Genomic DNA, 25,389 nt, shown 5'->3' with positions numbered 1-25,389 from the left:
TCTGGAATACCCAACATGCTTCTAGTGCATGGTACTGTTTCCTGATGCATCTTTGATGTCATATTTAATTGGTGCCAATATGGATTATCCTCACTCTTAGTTTAGTGTTCTTCCCTAAACACACACACACACTCATATACACTTACATAAACATACACTCATATATGCACATTCTCGCACAAATACACTTAGAAAACTCTCTCTCTCTCTCTCTCTCTCTCTCTTTCTCTCTCTCTCTTTCTCTCTCTCTCTCTCTCTTTCTCTCTCTCTCTCTCTCTCTCTCTCACACACACACACACAATCATACACAAGGTTGGCATCTTGGTTTACAATTAGATTCAGTCATAAAATTATAGATGAAAGACAATTTAGAATTGAAAAAAATCTCTTAGGCTAAAAAGTCAGAGTTAAGTTATGAGGTATTTTGGTTAGTTACCTCTTATTCTTCATTTATTTTCCTACAGTATTTTGAGTACTGTGCACACATATAATGTGAAGATAATTATTAATTTCTAAAGAACATTGATGATTATGTTTTTGGATGACCATTGGGTCATTTATTCTTAAATTCACATTTTCAGGCTTTTGAAATACATATATGCATATGTATGTCAAAGCTCTTCCTACATGAAAACTTTGTACATATTCAATACGTTTCAGAGATGAACAGTAACTTCTATTTTTTGAATTTGGCTTTTAGGACCTGAAATTCTGATTTATTAAGTCATTTTCTCAAAGTCTCTCCCTAGCTCTACAGAACTCTGAGGTCTGTGGTCACAACTTGAAAACCAAGAATAACTTTTTCAAAAATATTTTTAAGCTTGATTTATTAATTTTGAGAGAGAGAGAGAGAGAGAGAGAGAGAGCACATTGCATCAGGGGAGGGGCAGAGAGGGGGAGAGAGAGAATCCTAAGCAGGCTCCACGGTGCTGGTGTGGAGCTGGATGCAGGACTCAAATTCATGAACTGTGAGATCATGACCTGAGCTGAAACCGTGAGTTGTTTGCTTAACCAACTGAGCCACCCAGGTGCCCCAAGATTAATTTCTTATTAACCACTTCCCTCTGGCCTAAGCATTTTGCTGGCCTCACTGAAGTCTAGTCATCATAAAATGCTCTAAGACATATAGTATTATCTCAGTTTTAAGATGAGGAGACTGAGACCCAGATAAATTAAGCACTCAGGTTTATCCAACTAACTAATAAGTTGGGGAGCCAGAATCTGAATTTCAGTTTTTCTAATTTGAAAATCCAGGTTATTTACAAATGTGCCAGGCAGTTGGACCTTGGCTGCAGTTGTACATACTGTGGACCTTTTCTTTTTTTTTTTTTTAATTTTTTTTTTCAACGTTTATTTATTTTTGGGACAGAGAGAGACAGAGCATGAACGGGGGAGGGGCAGAGAGAGAGGGAGACACAGAATCGGAAACAGGCTCCAGGCTCTGAGCCATCAGCCCAGAGCCTGACGCGGGGCTCGAATTCACGGACCAGGACCGCGAGATCGTGACCTGGCTGAAGTCGGACGCTTAACCGACTGCGCCACGCAGGCTCCCCAATGTGGACCTTTTCTTTAAAGGAAGTGGTATAGAGAATGATGTGAGCCCAAACTAGAAGTGCCACATTTCTAACCACTGAGACTGCCTGTTTCAACAATACCCTTTGCTAATTTGAGCCATTTGTTATGATCAAAACTCTCCTATTAAAAGGTGCAACTAAAGGCATAATAATTCTCTAGTACTTAATTTGTATATTGTTTCTTGGGGAGGGAGTTATTTTTATCATTTGCTCATCCATTTATTCATCTAGCTCTGCTCTATTTCCCATTCATTCCTTTTCGGAGAATAAGGACAGTCTCCCTCTACCACATCTCTACCTCTTCCCAGAAAAAAAAAAATCAAAATTCTTTTGCTCTCTTCTCTCTCTTCATATTCGTCTCCATCACTCTTAGATCTGATGGAGTTTTTACCGTGGAACTATAAAAGATGACATTTCATCCCATGAGAAAAATGTCTTGGTTATATCCGAGCTAAATGGATGGATGGATTTTTCTCCATGACTTAATTTTGTGACCCAACTGGGGAAACTTGCAGTTTTATTAGCAGCTGTCTTCCCTTACTTATCAGATATTCAGCTTTTAGCACCTAGCTCAAAAGAGAAAACACATGGTTTGAAGCTATTATTTAGACTTCACAAGTCTTTGCTTCTAAACAATTTTTTCCTAGAGAGGGAAACAAATAACTCTGACTAGGATCTTTCAAACAAAGCTGTTAATATTTGCCATCTACATAAACACGACATCAGAAAGGAATGATTATTTAGCTTTAGTCACATTAAAAAGTGCTGGCAGTAGTGGAAAGGGAGAGAAAAGAAGATGAGTGTATTTTTCTTCCCCACAGGTTGGGAGTTGGTTTTAAAGGGGAAAGTGCTGAGGGTTTCTTAAAACAAAATGTGAACTTCTTTGTTTCCCCCAGACATTGCCAATATATAAACATTTCAGGAAGAAATTCTACACCTCATTTGTGTCAGGCGACATTTCATGGTTGAATGGCAGACGGTCCAAAGCCTGGGCAGTTCTTCAGTGGTGCACAAATTGGGATTAAATCAGCAGTTGATCAGTGGGCCTTTTCTAGTATAAACTCCAAGGCAACCCTTTGAAATGAGTTTCACTTGGATTTTATATTTTTTATAAGGATTTCATAGCTTTCTCTAGGGTATTTTCATTGTTTGGATGTTCTGTATAAAAATTCTGTTCTTTTTGGAAGGACTACCTAGCTAGTGGGCTCTTAGTATACATTTTAATTAGCAACTTGCAGACATGTGGGGCTTTCATGCGCTATTTATTTCTCTCCTTGTAGGTTGAAATAACGCTTCAAGATATTAACGATAATCCACCAGTATTTCCAACAGACATGCTGGACCTTACTGTGGAGGAGAACATCGGAGATGGCTCTAAGATCATGCAACTGACAGCCATGGATGCTGATGAGGTAACTCAGAGCCTGAATTCATTTTGAAATCTAGTATCCCAGTGACCTATCAAGTTTCTACCATATATTGACCACTTTTTTAAAAAGTTTTTTTTAATGTTTATTTTTTTTGAGAGAGAGAGAGAGAGACAGAGCGTGAGCAGAGGAGGGGCAGAAAGCTGTCAGCACAGAGCCCAACACGGGGCTCGAACTCACGACCTGTGAGATCATGACCTGAGCCGAAGACGGATACTTAACCGACTGAGCCACCCAGGCGCCCCTATTGACCATTTTTAATACCTAATAATTAAGGTTAAGCATCGTGTACTCTTTTTCAAAGAATATTAACTGTTGAAATGTCATATAAGAAGGCTAAGATAGAGTCTACCAGGAGGTAATTTTCCTTTCATCAGTAATTCATTTTTCAGTTAGTTGCTGGTTGCACTTTAGATTTCTTAGCCAAATTATTTTAATTTCACAAATAGTAAAAATATCAAACAGCCATTTTTTTTATGCCTTTATCATTCCAATATGCTATCCTAGCAGCTAAGGATTGAACTTTTATTTGTATTTGGCAAAATTAAAATATTTTAAAAACACTATTATATAGTGTTTTACTTAATTTGCATATATCTATAAAACAAAATATACGATTTAATAATAGCCTTATACATTTTAAATAAATTATCTAGGCAAGCTAACGATTTTTCAAATCTGTTAATAAACAGAAATTTCTTATCTAATAGTAAATGTAAAATTTGGGAACACAATTTAGATTACTGTCTTCTATATTTATATTTCAAGTTTAGCTAGTTAATTACCAAGCTCCAAATGGCATAACAACGTATAAAATTTGTAATTTATCTTTTTCCTGTGAAAAAAGCCCATTGCTTCCTTTCTCCTTCTTGCTAGGTAAAGAAATTGATTAATGTGATGGTGTTGTGGAAAGAGAGATAACCTTCCCAGACACCAGTATCACCTTTCACCTTGAGCTAACCCCAACACAAACCAGAGGACTCAATTTTTTTTGCCCTCAATTAAACTTCAGAAGTATCTTCAAACTTGATTTTTGATCTAAGAGTAAGATCTCCATAAATTTATTTCTTTAACTTTAAAAGGTTAATAAATAAAAAACAGACTAATTTAACAGCTAATACAGAAATGTAATGATGTAGTTTTTTTATAAATTTTGCCAAAATCTAAGGAAAAGTAAGCAAAAAAAAACCCATAAATATTTAGATAATTGTAGTTTTCTATTTTAAAAGATTTGGTGTTTTAAGTTCAGTATATTCTACTCAATTTTATAAAATGTTAAACAACAAAAACTCAACAAGTAAAATTAGAATTAAATTGGCTTCATTCAATGATTCATGAATCAGGCAGTGTCTCATCTAGCAAGAGAAAGGAACTCCAACAAGCTGTAGAAAAGAAAAAGTTGTGGGTTGTTTTTGGCTTTTTTGTTTTTGTTTTTTTTAATTTTTTTTTCAACGTTTATTTATTTTTGGGACAGAGAGAGACAGAGCATGAACGGGGGAGGGGCAGAGAGAGAGGGAGACACAGAATCAGAAATAGGCTCCAGGCTCTGAGCCATCAGCCCAGAGCCCGACGCGGGGCTCGAACTCCCGGACCGCGAGATCGTGACCGGACCGCGAGATCGTGACCTGACTGAAGTCGGACGCTTAACCGACTGCACCACGACTGCGCCACCCAGGCGCCCTGAAAAGAAAAAGTTTTTAAAGGCTGAATGGGGTGGAAAAAGGAAACTCTTAGCAATGGATACCTTGTTTTGAGCAAGGTCACCTTCCTAAAGGGAACAGAGGGATCTATTGCTCCTATTACCTCACCAGTGCTGACCAGGTTATTCCATTTGGACTTGGTAAAAGTTACATTTCTAGGGAAGTTGAAACTGCAGTTAGATTAAGTATTACAGTCTCAGTTCATTGCCATGAGATTTAGCATAAGCAACTCCATTTTGGGACAGCTGTCTCCTTTCTACCAATTCTTTTCTTTTGATTCGACTCTCAGTTAACTGCAAAATATGATCAAAATTTAAGGCATCAGCACCACTCACAGATCCCACTCAGTTGTTCCTACAGCTTTTGTCAATCCTCTGTGTGGCATTCATAGGTCATGACACTTTTGTTTTTTTTTTTTTTTTTTGCTTAATCTCTGTGAAGCCCATGACTTCAGGTTATAATTTTAAGTTGTTCATTCTCTTCATTCCTTTTCTGATGTTCCAGTCTTACTTAGAGAGATCATTTGCTTGGTTACTAGCAGTGCCAAACATGCATTTAAAACTCTTCAGAGAATACAATGTGCCAGGGAGATTACTATGATTATTACATGCAAGATAATTTCTAATGTTTAGAAATTACTTCATAGCTTGGTCCCCAAAACCAAGCCAATCAAAATTAAATAAGTAAAAGAAAGACCCTGCTGAAGGAGTCACCTTTCTAAGAGGCAAGTGTCTTGCTCAGTGATTTTATGTAACTGAGTTTCCATTTCTCCAAAAGTGTGCAGCAGATGATATTAGCCACAGCACAGACTTTGCTCAGCTAAAAAATATTCAAGGGACCAACTTTGTTCAGAGAGTCTAAGGACTTTTGTTGGGCAGCTATTGTCTTTGCAGACTGTATAGTACTTTCAAGAGTCAAGGAAAGGTTTCTAATCACAGCCTCATTTATATTTGCTCCCAACCAAGGAAGTATGGCCCTGCAAAGAGAAGTGAATCCTGAATCATTAATTCTTTCTGGTAATTCCTTTCCAGCTCAACAGTATAAATCTAGGGGAGCCGACCAGTGAAGTGTCTTTGTGGATAGTTAGGAACACAGTTAGATAACCTAAGAGTCATTGCCTGGCTATGCACCAGGTATTTAGGCATCCATAGGTCCAAGGAGAATGATAACCACCATAGAGAAAAGACAGATATTATAGGGGCATAAACCATTCTTGATAAGGTGACACTGTTAATGGACAATAATGGATACAGAGGAGCTTTTAATGACAAATCCAGCAGCCTAAGAGGCAAAGTCTCCCTTCCTTAGCAATGGCCTGGGAAATACTGATGATGGCACTATTTTTCTAGGCTAATGTCAGATTAAATGAAAGAAAGAAAAAAAGAGAGAGTTTTATGTTTAGTTGGAATGTGAAGTCTTGATCTGGCATCTTGGGAAGAAGCCATCTACCTTGATGTTGGCTATTTCTCTTCCTAGTCAATTTGACTTTGGAGGTCTCCTGCATTTGTGCAAGACCATTTGTCAAGTGGAGTTTCTTTAATGTGAGTTATTTTTCTGCAAGTCCCTGGAGTGTGGTTGCCATCTGGATAGTGAGAAGGACCTGATACAGTCTTTCCCAAGGAGTTTGAAGGGAAGTCTCATTTCTTAACAAGTCTAAATCAGAAGGATGAGAGAGAATTGGAAATGTTACTTTGGTAAATTGTAGCCAGATATTTAAGGAAGCTACAATGCAGGGTCTAGTATTTACATGTGTATAACAAAACCTCAAACACAATTAACAGTCTAGAATCTAATCCAATAGAATCTAGAATCCAATATCTACAAAAATGCAAACATATTTTTCTTTCTACAGTTACTCCCATTTTTAAAAGATAATTGCAGTAAAACTAATTTGTTTGCATATTTACATAAGTGCATTATTTATGATTATTTACATAAGTGCAACCAAAATAGTGGTTGCCCCTATAAGCTATTCTTTTTAAAATTTATTTATTTATTTTGAGAGAGAGAGAGAGAGTTCACACAGGTTGGGGAGGGGCAGAGAGAGAGAGAGAGAGAGAGAGAAATAATCCCAAGCAGGTCAACGCAGAGCCCAATGCAGGGCTCAAACTCACAAACCATGAGATCATGACCCAAGCCAAAATCAAGAGTCAGATGCTTAACCAACTGAGCCACACAGGTGCTCTGACCATATAAGATCTTTTTTAAGATTAATTTGCTGAAACCTTGGAAGCAAGGTACAAAGACAATTTTCCAAGGGGATATCTTGACTCCATAAAGTCAACCTAGTTCCTTAAAACTGATCATATCTGAATGTACACGCATCTCTCTCAAATATGACATTCTAGTAAAAGCCTTGACTAGACTATTTCCAATTATGACTATTTCCAATTATGTCCTGTTAAAAGAGAATGGATCCTCATTGAATTTATGCAAACAAATAACAATATTGCATGAAACAATTATATTGCCAGAAAAATAGTTTCTGAAATCTGGAGAGATCAGGTAGGGAGAAAAAGCAGACGTTTCATCTTTAGTTACAAAGGTATACCTTACCAATCTGCTCTAGGCCATAGTAAAAAAGAAAAGCAAAATAAGAAAACAAAAGAAAAGAAAAAAGTTTTCTTATATCTATGAAAACAAAACACTAAAGAACTGGCAATGTTTTAAACAAAAGTCATGAAGAATTATGATCATCCTCCTTAGTTCATTTAGTTCCATGTAATTAATACTTGTTCTAATTGAATCCAGTTTTTTTTTTCATTAGCTCTGGAAATTCTTGCCCATTTTTTTTTATTTTAAATTTATCAGAAATCAGTATTTTAGAATACTTTCCACAAGTCTTCTTAAAAATTAAACACTTTTGCCAAAGCATCAGAATGAAATAACTGTCTATAAATCACAAAAGACTTAAAAATGGCTGTGATTAAAATTTGGTGAGAGGTCACTACAATGTAATTCACAAAGAAATATGCTTATTTCTATGTGTAAAATATTAAATGTAATTTTAATATAATAACTAGCATTATGACTGAAAACATTCCAAGACATATTATGTTTCCAGGAATTTTATATTATTTCTGGAACACTTATAACATATATCTATACAAATATAGCATTAAAAATTCTTTAGTATTATTTCTTATTTGACAATAATTTAATATATCAATTAAACTTAACTACTTTAATATCTTTTTATAAGGAGAGAGATCATATCTTTTGAGATATTTCAGGGACCCTCTTGAAAACCCCAAAGTAATTCAAGGTCAAAAAGACTTTGTTTAGAATTTTATTTCGGGGAAGTTTGTCAAAAAATATCAAAAAGATTTTAAGATACTTGGGCAATTAAGACTATATGTCACTATGAAATAATATTCAGTTATTTATTTAACCATTGACAATTGAAGACTTCATAAGCAAATATAGAAGACCTCATGGTTCTGAGAAAAATTTAATTCTTTTAATATTGAGAGTCCTAGGTTTCAGTAACCAAAAGCTTGATAAAAACAACATGGGAAATTATTTTGACAGAACATAGAATTCTTGTTTTTTTTAGGCATGTTACTTTGAACAGTAAGGAAAATTCTTTTTATAATCACTTATCAAGAATAGACCACTGGACCAAGAAAATTTTGTCTTTTTAACAGACAGGAAACAAAATTCTTTTTTTTTTTTAATATTTCAAATACACTTTTCTGTAACTTTTAATCTTTTTTTTATATGAAATTTATTGACAAATTGGTTTCCATACAACACCCAGTGCTCATCCCAAAAGGTGCCCTCCTCAATACCCATCACCCACCCTCTCCTCCCTCCCACCCCCCATCAACCCTCAGTTTGTTCTCAGTTTTTAAGAGTCTCTTTTTTTTTTAAGTTTATTTATTTATTTTGAGAGAAAGATACAGCACAAGTGGGGGATGGGGCAGAGAGAGAGGGAGATAGAGAATCCTAAGCAGTCTCCTCACTGTCAGTGATCCCAACAGGGAGCTTGAACTCATGAAACTGTGAGATCATGACCTGAGCTGAAACCAAGAATTAGATGCTTAACGAACTGAGTCACCCAGGCACCCCCAGAAAACAAAATTCTAATTTTGCACCAGCTTACTTTTGATATTAGAACTCAGTTGCTTAACTAAATTCATTCCAATCTTAACCAGTGTTGATCACACATGAAATTCCTTTCCCTTGTTTTTAGTAGTTTTAGTTACATATATTAGAATTTATAATGCTTAGAAGCCTTTGATTTCTAATGAAAACTAAGAAGTAAGCAATTATAAACTGTCTTTTACATTAGCATTCTATGGATTGGCAGATTTACACTTTTTATAATTTCTAGAAACATGTACTTCCTCATAGAAAATTTCTCAACACAGCATAAACATGTTCACTAATAGACCTAATTATCTTTAGTTTCTCTGTAAAAGGAAGCTGAAAGTGGATAAGCTAGTGTTCAATAACTAATGTTTTAGTATTTTGCCTTATTTGGAAATGATCTGGATATTCAACGAATATAACTTGACTCATCATTTAACTTAACCAAGTAAAACTTTAAGGTTTCAGGTTACCAAAAAGATTTGAGGAAACTAAAAAAATTACCTAAAACTTTTTATACTACTTATATCTATTTTATTTACCATTTCTTAACAATTACATTTAGATTACTGATGAAAATTTCATCATGACAAGTTATTTTTATTGCTGACAAATTTTATAAGGCAGATAACATGACCTTATTTGATTAATAAATCCAAGGAAAATAAAATTTGCATGACTGTATTATATTCAGTGTTGAAAAGTCTAAGGACATGTATATTTTAACTAACCAACAAACTTGAATTAGCTTTATTACTGAATATTTTCCTAGATCACATGGATTGGAAAAGCATTTGAGTCAGTTTTCATTGTATTTTTGAATTCTTTATGAATATTAAATTTGTATAAGCACATATTTGCTTAAGTCAAATATAGCTTTGTTCACAAACTAATTTTAATAATACTATCTGGAGGTAAAGGTGGTGGAATTCTCTACTCCCAGATGGTATTATTAAAATTAAGTTTAATATGTATTATACATATATACTCACATAAATATAGAAAAAAGACACATTATAGCTTCTATATACTTAAAATTTCCCATTAGCTCAAAATCGAAATGACCTTCTCCCCCTTTTTTATTCTGATAATAATTCCCTCCCCAAAGTTTATACATTAACACTTACATGTCAAAGGCACAGTGAAAATGAGAGTTTAAGATAAATAGGGGATTCTTTGGGATGGGTAAAAAGAGTAAGTGAACCTTCAACTGTCTCGAGAGCTACATTTTTAGTTCTGCAAAGATTTGTAAGATAAGGACAGTTGCTCTCAATTCTTCAAAGAATTGGATTGCAACTTAAATGACATCATAGGTTGATTTACCCATAAATTCTTTTACAAGGGCTTTAGAAGGGTTTTCTTTCCTTCTGGATTCATAGTTTTATTTTAGTGTAGGGGAGAAGGCCTAAAAAAAGTTCTTTCAGGCCCTACAATTTGGCCAATTTCTGACCACAGAACTACTTTGTAGTTTTTAGCTGGAACAAACAGTAAATATTTCTGGCAGTATTGAATAACCCCTGGGAATGAAGCGGCATCCCCGAAGAGGATGCATAAGATATTTTGTTTTCCTCCTTATGCTGGGCACTACAGACAGAGATCTGGGAGAGCTGACTCTGGCAAGAATTCTTACCCTTAGCTGGTTTCCGCCAGTTTTTCCAGGATCCATCTGTAGCATTTTACCAGAATTTGGCAAGGTTTTTCATTATTTTAATTTAGGTTTTCCCTTGGCTGTTTAAGAGAAAAACAGCAGTTTACCAGAAAATCCCTCAGAGTTCCATCAACTTTGGGAGATCCCCATTAGCAAAGAGCCCTCCTTCAAGAGTAGACATGTGGTGTCTTTAGGGTCATTAACTTGGCATACTTTTGCTTTTGCTTAAGGGAATTCAGACACAGGATTACTAGAATGAGTACTCAAATAAAGGAGAATAGAGGGAAGCAGTGAGACTTACATCAACCTTATTTTTTGTTGTTGTCGCTTTGTTTTGTTTTTAGGTACCTTTTGTATCTTAAATTTTTCATTAACCTTTTGCAACAAATCTTTTAATGAAGCTATTTTGGAATTTGGAGACTTTTGGAGGTTTTTTGTATGCCAATTAAATAGGTATTCCATTCTGTTTCTTTGATTTGGGAGTCTTAGCTTTTAAACACACTTCTTAAATGATCTTACCTAATTGGAACATTCCTCATAATGGCCACTGTAATTCTAGGTTATAATTACTTTGAAGGCTGGCAGCAGTTTGGCGGGACCCTAGCTGCAAAGGGGGTTTAACCCACATTTTTTTGTCCAGCCATATCTAGCTGGCTAATTGGGTGTGACCCATTTATCTGCCCCACCATATCTTGGGGCTCCCAGGGTGACAGATACCAAGACAAGTTCTCAGAACACAAAACAAGCTTAAGAAGATTTTGCTATTTTTGTAGATGGTTATTTATTCCAGGATCATAGTTCTTAGACATAAAATAAACAGGTGTGCCGGAAAGTAGCAGAAACTCTTTAGATTTTACACATCCCACTTTATTATAATTACTTTTTTCAGCTAAGCTTTTGGGTCTCTCGGAGCCAAACTAATACCTAAAACGGATGTGGCTCTGGGTTGGTGACTGTGCAGTGTACCTCATTGCATGGAAATTTGCTTGAGATTAGCAGATGGTTTAGTGTCCTTCTAACTCATTCCATGACCAACTTATTCTAACAGACGAGTCTTTGATTTTGGTGGTAAGCATATACAATAGATTTAAGTGCTTGACCCATGCCCACCAATTTTTGCAGCTCTTTGGCCTCTGAGATCCCTGTTAACAATAACTTTTATCTACACAAAACAAGACAAACATGTGCCTCCTAACATGCCAGCAGCAATCAGATGTTACTGCAGACTGGCCAAGAGAAGGCCAGGAAATTATTAGCAAATGTATTGTTTTAGGCAAGGTCACCTTCCTGAGGGGAGCAGAAAGGGTCTATTGGGTGGATTATCTCACTAGCCCTGACCAGGTAATTCCATGTTGACTGGTTAAAAGTTAAATTCCTCAAGGAGTTGAAACTGGAAATAGATTAAGTATTAAGTCTTGATTTGTTAACATAAGGCTTAGCACAAGGGACTCTATTTTGGGCCTGCTATATCCTTTTTAACAATTAAGAATTTTTCTTTCCTAATTCCAGCTACCTTAAAAGTTGTGTGACTATATTATTATTTATAGCTATGATATATCAGCTATTATTTAGTAAATACTTCATTTTCTTACAACTCTTCATTGATGATATATATTTGGCTAGCTCAATTCATAAAATTTGATTAACTTTTATTTAGAAAAGTAGTAAACCTATGATCCAGCAATTGCACTAGTAGCTATTTACCCAAAGAATACAAAAAGACTAATTCAAAGGGATACATGCCCCCCCAATGTTTATAGCAGCATTATCAACAATAGTCAAATTATGGAAAGACCCCAAATGTCTATCAACTGATGAATGGACAAAGAAGATGTGTGTGTGTGTGTGTGTACATACATACACAATGGAATATTACCCAGCCATAAAAAGAATGAAACCTTGCCATTTGCAATGACATAGGTAGAGCAGGAGAGTATTATACTAAGCAAAATAAGTCAGTCAGAGAAAGACAAACAACATATGATTTCAGTTATATGTGGAATTAAGAAACACACAAAAATAATCATAGGGAAAAACAAGAGGAAGGAAAACCAAGAAACAGACTCTTAACTATAGAGAACAAACTGATGGCTACCAGAGGGGAGGTAGGTGGGAGGATGGGTTAAACAGGTGATGGGAATTTAGGAGGCACGTATTGTGATAAGCACTGGGTATTCTGTGGAAGTGTTGAATCACTGAATTGTACACCTGAAACTAATATTACACTGTATGTTAACTAACTGGAATTTAAATAAAAACCAAAAAAGAAAAAAAAAATATGTGAAGAATCAAACAAAATAAAAAAGAAAAAGAAAAAAAATTTAAAAAAAGCACCCGTGGGGTGCCTGTTGTCTCAGTAGGTTAAATGTCAGACCTCGGCTCAGGTCATGATCTCATGGTTCATGGGTTTGAGCTCTGCGTCTTGCTCTGTGCTGACAGTTCAGAGCCTGGAGCCTGCTTCAGATTCTATGTCTCTCTCTCTCTCCCTGACTCGCCCTCTGTCTCTCTCTCTCAAAAGTGAATAAACATTAATAAATTTTTTTAAAGACAATTCACATTAAATAATTGTAACTGTAATGACTCTTATAGGTTATTCTTTCAATAGGAATGAGATAAACAAACTTCCTATATTTTAAGTGGTTTATTCAAAGAGTGAAGCAATAGTCATGTTAATTATGATAAAAAATATTCTAATGGGATATGCTATTCTCTTAAAAACTGATTATTTGAAAGATACAACAATACTATGATGTTCATAGTATTATAATTTTATATGCTCCTCTGTTTTTTCAAGTTATGACAAATAAGGTTTACTACAAATAAAGTGCTGCCTGCCTGTTTATTTTTCTCCATCTAGCTTTGCTGTGTGTGCACGTGCATGCATACTTGCCTTCAAGTTTATCTTTTGAGATGTTTATATTTACAATGAGATCTGAGGAAAGCTGGGAAGGTCCTTATGTCTTTAGGTATTTATATCAAAATTATTTTAATGCACTTTGTTTTATTAGTATTGAGCTTATTTTTTAAGTAAAAAAAAATGTAAGTAACTGTGTAGGTGTTATCACTTAGACATCCTAGTATTAAAAGCTACTGAAATGTAAAATGATGATATCTAGGATAAGTAAGAAGTGCATTTGGGGTGAGACAAGGTGTGGAGTTAAATGTACAGGAAAGTGTAAGGTTGTACAGAAAAGGGAAATGGAGGTTGAGTTTTATGCCTGAAGGCATAAAAATCACTAAGTACTTTGTAATCACATCTCTTGATGGGGGGGGGGGAGGGAAAGGCAGGAGAAGATGGGAGGGAGGAAGGAGGTTTACCTACAACTTTAAAAGAAAGGAAGATATTTCTGTAAAACTGCTCTTGGACTATTATGTTTTTAAGGATTAAGCTCATGAGGTTGCTTTCCTTCTTGAATATGTTTTTTCTTAAAAATTTTTAGGAGCCTTTAAATGATTGCTGACTCTGTCAACTCATGACATGAGGAATCAACATTTCTTTGGCCCTATGCCAACTGGAATGGATACCTCAGCTTTCTATGGCATTCAGAATCTGGTTGTTTCCTTTTTTGAGTGGCTTGCAAAAAATTAATATTAATGCTTTTAGATAAACCTTCATTCTATTTTCTACTCTATCCCCAGCTTTTTACCTCTTAGTTGAATTTGAAAAAGAAAATATATATATGTATATATTTGAAGTGTTTTCTCTCACCAAATCATGGCTGTTTTTTTCTTCCTCTAGTATGGATAGAATTCAATATTGAATGCAAGGGATTTCTTTTAGTTAGCTTTGCAGTCAGCATTAAATTGTTGCACAATTATCCAGTGGATTGGTTTTAAAAGATCAATAGAATTATTTAAAACACTAATATTATGTAAGTTATTAGCAAACTATGTGTCAATAAATTATTATTTATACACAATTCCTTAATGACTAAGTCAAACATCTAAGTATTAGTATGTTAGAGAAACTCTAGTCGGGCACTGGAGAATAATGCCTGGGTAAAGGAATCAGTTTTAGGAAGCAACATGTACATGTTGAACTTAATTTAAATATCATTTGAAACATATGTTGGACCAAGATACACATCTTTCAGAAGCACATGACTTTGTCAGTCTCTTGTTTCCTTTTATAAACAGAATTATTATGCTTGTAATGGGCCAGGATACTCAAGCTTTGTTTCAGAGTACCATACTTGTTTTTGAAAATACTACTTAAGGTTGTAAAATGCATTTGCAATTTATAGCTATTTACTTTTAGAATTCCTTCCACGTGCTTTTGTCTCTGTGGTTCCTCAGGAGAGTAACATGTTTTCAACCAGCATTATTTCCACTGCACAGCAACTGAAATACGATATTTGTTTCTTGTGGTATTGCTGATACTGCATATTTTAGATATTAAATAAATAGACTTTTCAAAAGACCTAATTAAGTCATTACTCTTGGCCAGACATTTTCAGACATTCACTAGAGCTATTAATTCACTGCATCAGCTGATTTTGAATATAAAAAGATTGTTGTATCAACATATTTTGATGCCTTTGTTTCTGTTCATAAGAATTATCTTAACTTTAGGAGTATTAATTATGACTGTCACTATATAGACAGGACATATCTAAATTTCAAACCATTTGTGTGATAGCTTTAAGTTGTTTTTTTTCTTTGCTTTCCCCTAATTTCCAAACACTTACCATTTTAATAGGTAAGAATTGAATGTAGCTGTTTTCATACCTGGATTGCTTTACTAGAATAATGGAACTCTTAGTGAAACAGAATAAATAGTACAGAATGTGGTCAGATTAGAAGTCTAAAATTCTTATTTGAATGTTTTTGTTAAACCATATAATTATAATAAATATGTTAGATACTCCATGTACACCTGAATATACAAGATACATGTGGTTTTGTGTTAAACTCAGCTATTCCGTTACCAAATTAAAACGTGCTTTGAGGCATTCACTTTACTAAATTTTAAGATTGGCTTGAAGAATGCAGTAGAAAAATATAGCCAATCCCACTGAACATGTATTTTGAAAGAGTATTTTTGTCTTTGGCTTATAGAAATCATACCCTTATGTGTTTGGTAATGAAGGATAAAACACATCTAATCTGTGGAGGAAAAGATGTATGGAAACTGTGGGTGCTGTGGTCTCCCAGCATGCCAGACTTCTAGTCTACAAATCCTAAATTTCAGGTTTTCCCGATATCCTTCTTGGGAGTTCTTATCCCGGATATTTTGATAAATAAATTTCTAAAGCTTAATAATTGTAAAAAAGATATTTATTTTATGTAAGTATACTTAAATAAAAAAGTAATTGTTTGAAGTCAACAATTCCGACACTATAAGTCAGTGACAAAACTTAACATATATGTATTATAGGAAATGAGAAAACATATTTTTTCCCTGCAATATATAGCAACTCAGTTGTATTTTCATTTAAAGTATTCATTTACAGGAATCTCAGTCATCAAATGAACTTAATCCATTATATAAAAACAGGAATAAAGATAACAGCTATCACTGTTATATGCTTTCTGAAGGATCATTCTAGGTGTTTTACATGTATTAACTTATTTAATCTTCACAGTAGCCCTGTGTGGCAAGTAATGTTATTATTCTGATTATCCAAGTAAAGAAACATCGGCTCATTGGGGCTAAGTATAAGGACCAAGGTGGAGCAGAGATTCAACCCCAAAAACATCAAATCTCATCCAGTGCAGTACATGATATTCAATGTAGTATTTTAATTATAATATAATTAAGAAATATCTAAATCAAACTGCTTATAATTGCAACATTGTACTGTCAAGTTTATATTTAATATATGTTTGAAAATACTGTATTACCAAATATGTTTTGAAATAATATATGTAGAATATATTTTAAAATACTAGGAGGTCGGCATTCCTCATCATCAAGTCCACATGGGTTCTTTAATTTTAATTCTTCTAAACTTCTTTATTTTTGACTTTGCTGATATCTAATCTTTCTTGAAACTTGCCCTTTAAACTCAGTGAGTGCCCATCCAGTGATGTGCTTAGGGCAGTGTTTAGCACTTAGTGGACACTGAATGAATGTACCGTTTTTCTCAACCTTTTCATGTCCCCTACTAACTTTCTAGTTTAGATTTCATGTTTTGAGGGTCACAGCTCAAAGGTCTAAGAGAACACAAGAAATCACCCGCTCTCATTTTACAGAACATGGACTTGGAACTTCAAACCATATAGATTGTAGAAGGTTTCACCTTGAGGATATGAAACCCCAGTCCTTTTGGCCCAAACTCTCCTCGCTCTTTCCCTTCTCTGGCCTCTTCCCACTCTAGTCCCTCCTACATTATCAACAGCCTTGAAAGATTGCTTCCAATTAAGCCAAGATTAGTGTTTTCTTGGCCATAAAATTCAAACCAATTTGTATTGCAGTTGAGATTCTCCAAAATATACCCATAACCAAACCAAGAGTTTGGTTTGACCTTCTTCTATTCTTCATTTAAACTCTTTCCTCTAACAAACTGTTTAACAGTGAGTAAGCCAAACACATCATTTTCCTTTCTTCTGCACTTTTGCTTAAACTCAAATATTCCCTTAGACTTTGCTTTACAAAAAAAAAAAAAAAAAAAAAAAAAAAAGGAAGCCATTCTGCAAACCCCAGTTCAGTCCATACACACTCTCCATTATTATCTTCCTTAAAGAAATCAACTTGGTTCTTACAGTGGTTATTTAAAGCCTCCCCCATTTAGTACTTGCCTCATTTAATTACCTTCTCATACTGAATCAGAATGATCATGAGCTCAGAGTCAGGCAGAGTTGGATTTGAAATCCATGCTAACTGATGCAGTGTGACTCTGTAAGTTACCTAGCATCTCAGAACCCACTGTCTTCATTTGTGAAATGGCACCTCATGGAGTCGTGAACTGAAGTGAGATAATGCATACATAATGCTGTCACAGTGCCTGGCACAGAGCAAGCCTATAGCAGATCCTCTGGTCATGAGATTAGTAGTAGTGTCATTTGTATTTTCTGTAGCGACAACTTGACTTTTTTCTATGTGTATATTTTATGAGTTAAAAGATATATATCTTATACTGATGGCTGATATTTTCTGTTATTTAATGGATAGGTGTTGAAAGACTATGTAATATACTACTTTGGGTGGTTATCTTTTGAAATCTTTTAATATCTTATAAAGGAAAGCCCAAAGCCTCACTTTGTCAAAGACATATTCAACATAAAGAATGGTGCTCTTACTTTTCTACTTCTAACACGTTCAGATATGGGTCTTTTTCTTAGGGTGCGAATGCTCTGGTCACGTACACTATCATTAGTGGAGCTGATGACAGTTTCCGCATTGACCCCGAATCTGGAGATCTGATAGCAACCAAGCGGTTGGACAGGGAACGCCGTTCCAAATATTCCTTGCTGGTTCGGGCAGATGATGGCCTTCAGTCCTCAGATATGAGAATTAACATCACTGTCAGTGATGTGAATGACCACACACCCAAGTTCTCCAGACCTGTGTACTCTTTTGACATCCCAGAAGACACAACCCCAGGTAAGCGGCACACCCTTAAGTGTATTTTGCCAACGTCACTTTTGACTAAAATTATGGGATATGTAATGACTGCTCTTAAGTAACTAGTTTTTATTGTATACTACTAGGTATAAAAATATATGTGCTAGATATTTTAGTCTTTTAATTAACCTTCTTTGATATAGTTCCCAAGTGAATTCCTAGACTTTGGAGAACAAATGAAGTTAGCAATTCATCTAATTACTAATTACAAATATTTCTGTTTCTGAAAGTATTTGTGATGAGTTGTTAATTTTCTGTCAATGACCGTTTTGGTACTATTTTTCCACTTTATACTCTGTGATATTTTACATCCCACTTAAACATTTTATGTGTTAATATTTCTAAATGCTGACCTCTAAGAAACTGGTCATTTAATATATTGTACTTTGCTACCCCTGCATCCATTCTGAATCAATGTACTTTAGAAATGCATTTGCAGGACAGGACTGCATCTTTATTTTTAACATATTTTAAATTGATTACAAAAATTAAATGGATACTGTAAAAGTGCCTAATAGTGTTATGTGTACAAAGCACAAAGAAAAACACATGAAAACCTGTCAATACTGCCTCTAACACTTAAAACCTGTGTGACCCAGGGAAAGTTAATTCATATCTCTTAGCCCTAATTTCAAGTTCCATAAAATGGAAATAATAATTCCTATTGGAATTAGAGTAAAGGTTAATTTGGAGAATATATCATAGTGTGCTAACACGGGGCTTGGGAAATCGCAGGTACTCAATAAGTGTTAGTGGAATCTCAATCCTGAATTGTCGCCTTGCCTCTTTGAACATATTATGTTGTGATTGTTGAGTTTGAGTACTAAATATCCATATTTTCAGTGTGTGTACGCTTCATTTCAATTATTGGAAATTCTTATCTGAAATTGAAATTTTATTCTGAATTGCATTTGGAATGATTTTGCGTAATAAGGCATATGTTACAAAAACTCATTTGACAAAGAAATTAAATATTTATAGACTACTTCTCACTGCAGTTTACCCTTCCCTCCCCAACATGAGATGTGCACGTCCTTCATGAAATTACCATCATGTTTATTTCTGCCTTAATTACAGCAATGACCACATGAGCTATCAAATGATATCCCCTGAGCATAAGTCTGAATTATTGCTTGGGACCCACACCTTCCTGATACTATCAATGGGCCCCAATAGAAGTCATTGCAGTCACCAATATGTTCATGAATTGTTAGTGCCAAGCAGAAAAATAATGTCAGAAATAGTATTATTTCTCCAGAACATTTACACTGCAACATAGAATTTCCTGAGTATTTAATATGCTATATATTTCATTAATATTTGGGAAGGTTGGTATCAGTATTAATGTAGAAATCTGCAGAATGTTGAGTTCATTCTATTTTCATAGTGATTCTCTGGTTAAAATGTTTTACTGTAATAATAAAATTTGTTGGTGTCTGCATATAGTCTCTGAGTAATACCTTATCTCATTAATTTTAGACCATTAATTTATTTTTTGATAGGTTCATTGGTAGCAGCTATTTTAGCTACAGATGATGACTCTGGTGTGAATGGAGAAATTACATATATTGTGAATGAAGATGATGAAGATGGCATATTTTTCCTGAATCCAGTTACTGGAGTCTTTAATTTGACTCGAGCATTAGATTATGAAGCTCAGCAATATTATATCCTCACTGTTCGAGCTGAAGACGGTGGGGGACAATTTACTACCATTAGGGTGTATTTTAATGTACTAGACGTAAATGATAACCCACCCATTTTCAGCTTAAATTCATATAGCACATCTTTAATGGAGAATCTACCTCTAGGATCTACTGTTCTTGTGTTTAATGTTACCGACGCAGATGATGGTATGTACTTTATTTTATACACTTAAAATTTTACTAAATATGACCTCAGATTTATATTATATTTATTTACTGTGTTCAGCTGTCACAATTTTTTTTTAATATAGGTCCAAAAAGGAATAGATTTATGATTTAATTATAGAGGATTAAAAATCTGAGTACTTTATAAGTTAAATTCTTGTAACAGTTACACAGCATGCATTGTTATCATTTCAAAAACTTTGTCTTCTGGGGCACCTGGGTGGCTTGGTTGGTTAAGCATCCGACTTAGTCTCAGGTCATGATCTGGCAGTTTGTGAGTTCGAACTCCATGTTGGGCTCTGTGCTGACAGCTCGGAGCTTGGAGCCTGCTTCGGATTCTGTGTTTCCTTCTCTCTCTGCCCCTCCCTTGCTCACGCTCTGTCTCTCTCTCTCTCACTCTCAAAAATAAATAAACATTAAAAAGACTCTTTATCTTCCTTTTTTACAGTATTGCAGTCTAATAATGTAGAAGTCATACAGTTTTTTACTAGGCTTCTGTCAGATTAGTAAAAATATTTGTCTACATTTATAACTTTAACATAAAGGATAAAATTTGGAAGCAAAAGGAAAACCAACATTTAAAAAAATACTTAAGAATGCATAATTAGTTGTATATTTCCAACAGAAAGCTTCTAATAATATTTTAGCAAGCTTTCATGCTTTGCCTGAAAAGATGATTCCAGATCTCTTTAACTTATGCTATATAATCAAGTTGAGATTTTACCTTAACTCTAGACTTTACATGTGTTTGATTTTATTTATTGCAAAATCATTTGGCAAACTTTCTTTTAAAATATAACTCTCCTGGCCTTTATTCTAAAACCTGTTTTGTAAATACACATATAATATAGCACTAGAGATAACATTGTACATATTATCAGTCTTTAACTGATATGTTTGGAAAGTTAATACCTTGTTTCCCCTTTTATTGGATGAGTTAGATGTCCTATCTCTTGAGAAAACAAGGGACAGAACTTTCAAGAGGAAATAGGTCTCGAGCCTGAGGATATGCCTAACAACATAGGCATATCAACCTTAATTTAGAATTTCCTGGTTCTTACTGACTTGGATGATTAATGTAATTTCGGAATACCATTGTATCTCAACATTCTCCTCTATACTTAGTTTCCTTTCAGAATTGTCTAGAAGTGTCACTGAGAAAGATATGATAGGCAAGAAGCACATTATTTTATATATGTTTCAATTCACAAAATTGGAAATATTTTCTTTAGAGTTCATTAAGTGCATTTTGAAGTTTTCCCCTTTTATATACAAGCACAGTTAATATTTGTCGCAGGTATATATCTAAAAAAGAAGTATCTGTAATTCTAGTACCACTACTATAGCTAATAATAACCAATATCCGTGGCATATTTAGCATGTAACTAGTCTTGGCCTAAGAACATTGCTCACTCTATTTCATTTACACCAGCCCAGCTCTGTGATTGGCTCCAACTGGCATTTATATACAATTGAGCTTAATCCCAATTTTGGAAGTTGATGTCTGTATTATAACTTTCATTAGTTTACCTGCTCTCTGCATATCAATATCTTATTTGTCCTTATGACTGGTCCTGACTTTTCTGTAGTGAAGAATTTTTTTGCTATGTTTCTTTGTGATTTATTTATTATGCACTAGAGAGTGACCGTTGCTTCACAGAACTGTGTGTTCCTCTGGATTAAATTTTATTTTTCCTCATACCTTCAAATACAGAGAACTGAACAAGAGCAAATAAGAAAATTTCTTTGTGAAAGCCTGTTGGAATATTCCTAAAGCAATATATTATTCACAGCCATATATTAACCATTGACTTCAACTTACTCTTCATGCATTTCTTTTCCTTTAATTGTGTTGAGTAAAAGTTTCAAGCTACATTTTTCCATTGTTTTAGTTTTGAATGTTTTTATCACTGTAATTTCCTGTACTTTGGCCTAAAATATAGGACATGGTTCCTATTCTTTCTGAATTTCAAGGATAATGATAAGACTGAACCAGGGTAACCTTCTTTGTTTAAAATTACCAACTCAGGGGCGCCTGGGTGGCGCAGTCGGTTAAGCGTCCAACTTCAGCCAGGTCACGATCTCGCGGTCCGGGAGTTCGAGCCCCGCGTCAGGCTCTGGGCTGATGGTTCAGAGCCCGGAGCCTGTTTACGATTCTGTGTCTCCCTCTCTTTCTGCCCCTCCCCCGTTCATGCTCTGTCTCTCTCTGTCCCAAAAATAAATAAACGTTGAAAAAAATAAAATAAAATAAAATAAAATTACCAACTCAATCACACTAAATAGTTCTCAAAGTATTTCACAGGCAGTATTATTTAGACATTTTTTAAAAAAATAACAAATTCGGGGTACCTAGGTGACTCAGTTAAGCATCTGAATTTAGCTCAGGTTATGGTCTTGCTGTTTGTGAGTTCATGCCCACCTGAGGCTCCATGCTGAGCGTGGAGCCTTCTTGGGATTCTCTCTCTCCCTCTGTCTCTCTCCTTGCCTCTCCTCCACTTGTTCTCTCTCTCTTCCCAAAATAAATAAACTTTAAAATAAAATAAAATAAAATAAAATAAAATAAAATAAAATAAAATAAAATAGAATAAAATAAAATACAAAACAAATTCATCTAAATCTGTGATCAAAAGTTTCCTGATGGGAGAGTATTGTCATTTGAGGAAATTTTATATAAAAATAAAGTTAATATTTTCTGATTCTCCAGAGTTTAACCTAAAATTTTAGGTTAAAGAATTATTTAGTAAAAATAGGTCAAATATTTTACTATTTTTACAATACAAATAGTTTATGTATTAATCTCAAGGCTTCCCTGTGTATAGTTTAAAAAGTATTATATTGAGGCAAAATGTTATAAACCGAACTTAATGCAAATAAACTGGCTTTGGTAGTTATTATGTTATTCTAGAAATAAATGCATATGATTTTCAAAATATTGGGAGTCATAGACTGTTTTGAGAATAGAGCAATGGTAATTATTACTGAATAAGTTCACCTGAATATGCTTGGTACAATTTCAGGCATTCAAATTAAAGAAGTTTCATATTCCATTGACTTGATGACCTTTTTCGAAATCGCTTCATAAAGCTGAATGCTATCTGAAACAGTTCTGTGCCTTACAGCTGTATAAGTTGACAAATGGTAGTTCATTGTAGCCTAATTAAATCATGTTTAGGGATTGTGAATAAATACACACATTTCATCACAGAACTATATACCTATGTTACGTGCTATATTTCCTGGAACTAAATAATTCTCGAGACTGAAAAAAAGAAAAACAGAAACAAAGACTCAATACAACCACACATGCACAATAAAACTGCCAGAAAGAATCATGCGCCTAAACCACTTTCAGAACATTGAACACAAATGGCTAGAAATATGAACAGTTTTAAGTTTAAAGACCTGGTGGGCTATAAAATCCCACTAAACTCAAGTCCAATTGCTTATGGGTAAATTACAGAATTTTAAAATAATGTATGTACTGTTTTGTGATTTGAGTATTTGATGCAAAGGACAGAGAGAGACAAAAGATATGAGCTCTGTATTTTTTTTAGGAAACTACAAATCGTTAGGGAGAATTTTGAGCTTCTCTCTATCCACATCTATTTTCTAGCTGTAGAGCACATGCCCAGAGTCATTTAGAATTGTCAGAAAGGAAAAGTCCTTTTCTTTATAGTAAGGGTAATATATGGGTGGCTCTTGTGGCCTGTAATTGCAACGGGAAGGATTCATGAAGTTCCTGAGATGAGAGCTGTTTTTCAGATAGTGGTGCAATATTTTGTGCAAAGGTTGTTGTATTTTTATGTTTATTTTCTCAAAGATGATTGTTATCATGAGTTCCTCTTAATGTTATTATCTAATATCAATATTTGTCATTATGAACCTGAATATAAAATCAAATTTTTCTTTTTTTGTAATTCTTGTTAAAGTTTAATACTTACTACTTACCCCACCCAACTGCCTCACCATACTTTTTTTCCTTAAAAAAAAAAGAGGCTGTTCCGCTGTTTACAAGGAGCCTATAAAGTCTTGGTATCACATTCTCTTTTTGCCTGAAATGTAGTTGTTTACTCAAGGAAGTGGCAAACATGGTGGACCAGAGTGTTCAGATACTTGATTTAATTGCTTGAATTCCAATTGATTTATGTAGAAATGCTAGGCCATCACTTTGTAGCCATGTGTAATTTTGTCAGTTTTTCTAATTTCTTTTGATCTTGGGCATGAAAGACTTTATATGCTTTCACAGAGCTAAATTTTATATCTCTGCTTGTTGGTATTATTTTATCCAGATGTTTTCATAACTTTTTCTCAGTAATAATTGTGTCTGAATTTGTGCCTCAAAGAATAGGAATTCAATATTTACTGATGGGTTTAGCCATAAAAAATGCAGAAAATTTCCTTGGTAAAAAATGACTTACAAGTATATTAAAAGTATATAATATACATCTTTTAAATTAAATGTCTTTTTAGGGATATATAGGTGTATATATTTTCTGAAATAAGAAATATATAAAATATTATATATATAAAATCTCTATATATTGAACCAATTGATGGAAAAATCTTTGCACCAGTTGATGGAACTTTTTCTTCCCCCATCCTTTGAATTTAAAGTCAAAGGTTGAAGTAGACTGTTGACTTTGTTCAATCCAGATCTTAAAATTCTCTTTATCTCCTCCTGGTAAATTGACCTTTGACTCCCATTAGCTTTATTTATTCATATTTTTCTGGATCTTCAGAGTCCTAATTATTCTGAACTTTACACTGGTTGTTCACTTCTGAATAGTTTTAAATAAACTATAAATATTAAAAGCCACAACTCACAATGAGGAGGAAAATCTACCTTTTCAAAGATCTATTCAATCCTGGAGATTTTTATGAATAAGTCAGTGTCTGAAAGTTATTTTCATAAAAATTTCTTCTGTATATCAACATATAGACAAAGGACATTAGATAGAGACCATAAAATCACAGGGAAAGAGTAATTCTAACATTTTTTTTTTAAAAGAGCAGGCAATCCTTAGCTGGTAGAAAAGAAAATACCATTACTCAACTAAAACTTGCCTTCACAAGGAACATGACAAGTTTCAAAAAACGGTAAATGCTAACTTAAGTAGGGGCGCCTGGGTGGCTCAGTCGGTTAAGGGTCTGACCTTGGCTCAGGTCAGGATCTCATGGTTTGCAAGTTCAAGTCCCACATCGGGCTCTGTGCTGACAGCTCAGAGCCTGGATCCTGCTTCAGATTCTGTGTCTCTTTCTCTCTCTGCCCCTCCCCTGCTCAGACTCTGTCTCTGTCTCTCAAAAATAAATAAACATTGAAAAAAATCTTAAAAAGAAGTGCTAACTCAAGTAGTAATAGGCTTCTAAGAAAGAGTATTTTTCAAGAAAAAAAAGAGAAAAAGAGTGATCAAATTGCTTTAGAAGACTCTTGGGACAGACTAGATATCATTTCTGACACCTGAATAGTTTGTTTTTTGTTTTTTGTTTTTTGTTTTTTTTTTAAGTAATCT

At 34.4% G+C, this 25,389-nt stretch overlaps 1 protein-coding gene across 2 annotated transcripts in view; it reads left to right on the top strand.

Moving 5' to 3' along the window:
* Nucleotides 1-25,389, top strand: part of FAT4 (FAT atypical cadherin 4) — a 175,603-nt gene that overhangs the window by 74,014 nt on the left and 76,200 nt on the right. For both annotated transcript variants that reach the window (XM_045055890.1, XM_011281676.3), the window contains 3 exons: nt 2,855-2,986; nt 17,726-17,987; nt 19,511-19,861. In XM_045055890.1, coding sequence (XP_044911825.1) covers nt 2,855-2,986; nt 17,726-17,987; nt 19,511-19,861 — 745 coding nt within the window. The remainder of the gene's footprint in view (nt 1-2,854; nt 2,987-17,725; nt 17,988-19,510; nt 19,862-25,389) is intronic.

The sequence above is a fragment of the Felis catus genome, chromosome B1 (genome assembly GCF_018350175.1).
Source record: "Felis catus isolate Fca126 chromosome B1, F.catus_Fca126_mat1.0, whole genome shotgun sequence".
Taxonomy (NCBI): domain Eukaryota; kingdom Metazoa; phylum Chordata; class Mammalia; order Carnivora; family Felidae; genus Felis; species Felis catus.
The sequence above is the reverse complement of the archived record's forward strand: the minus strand, read 5'-3'. Positions and strand labels throughout refer to the sequence as shown.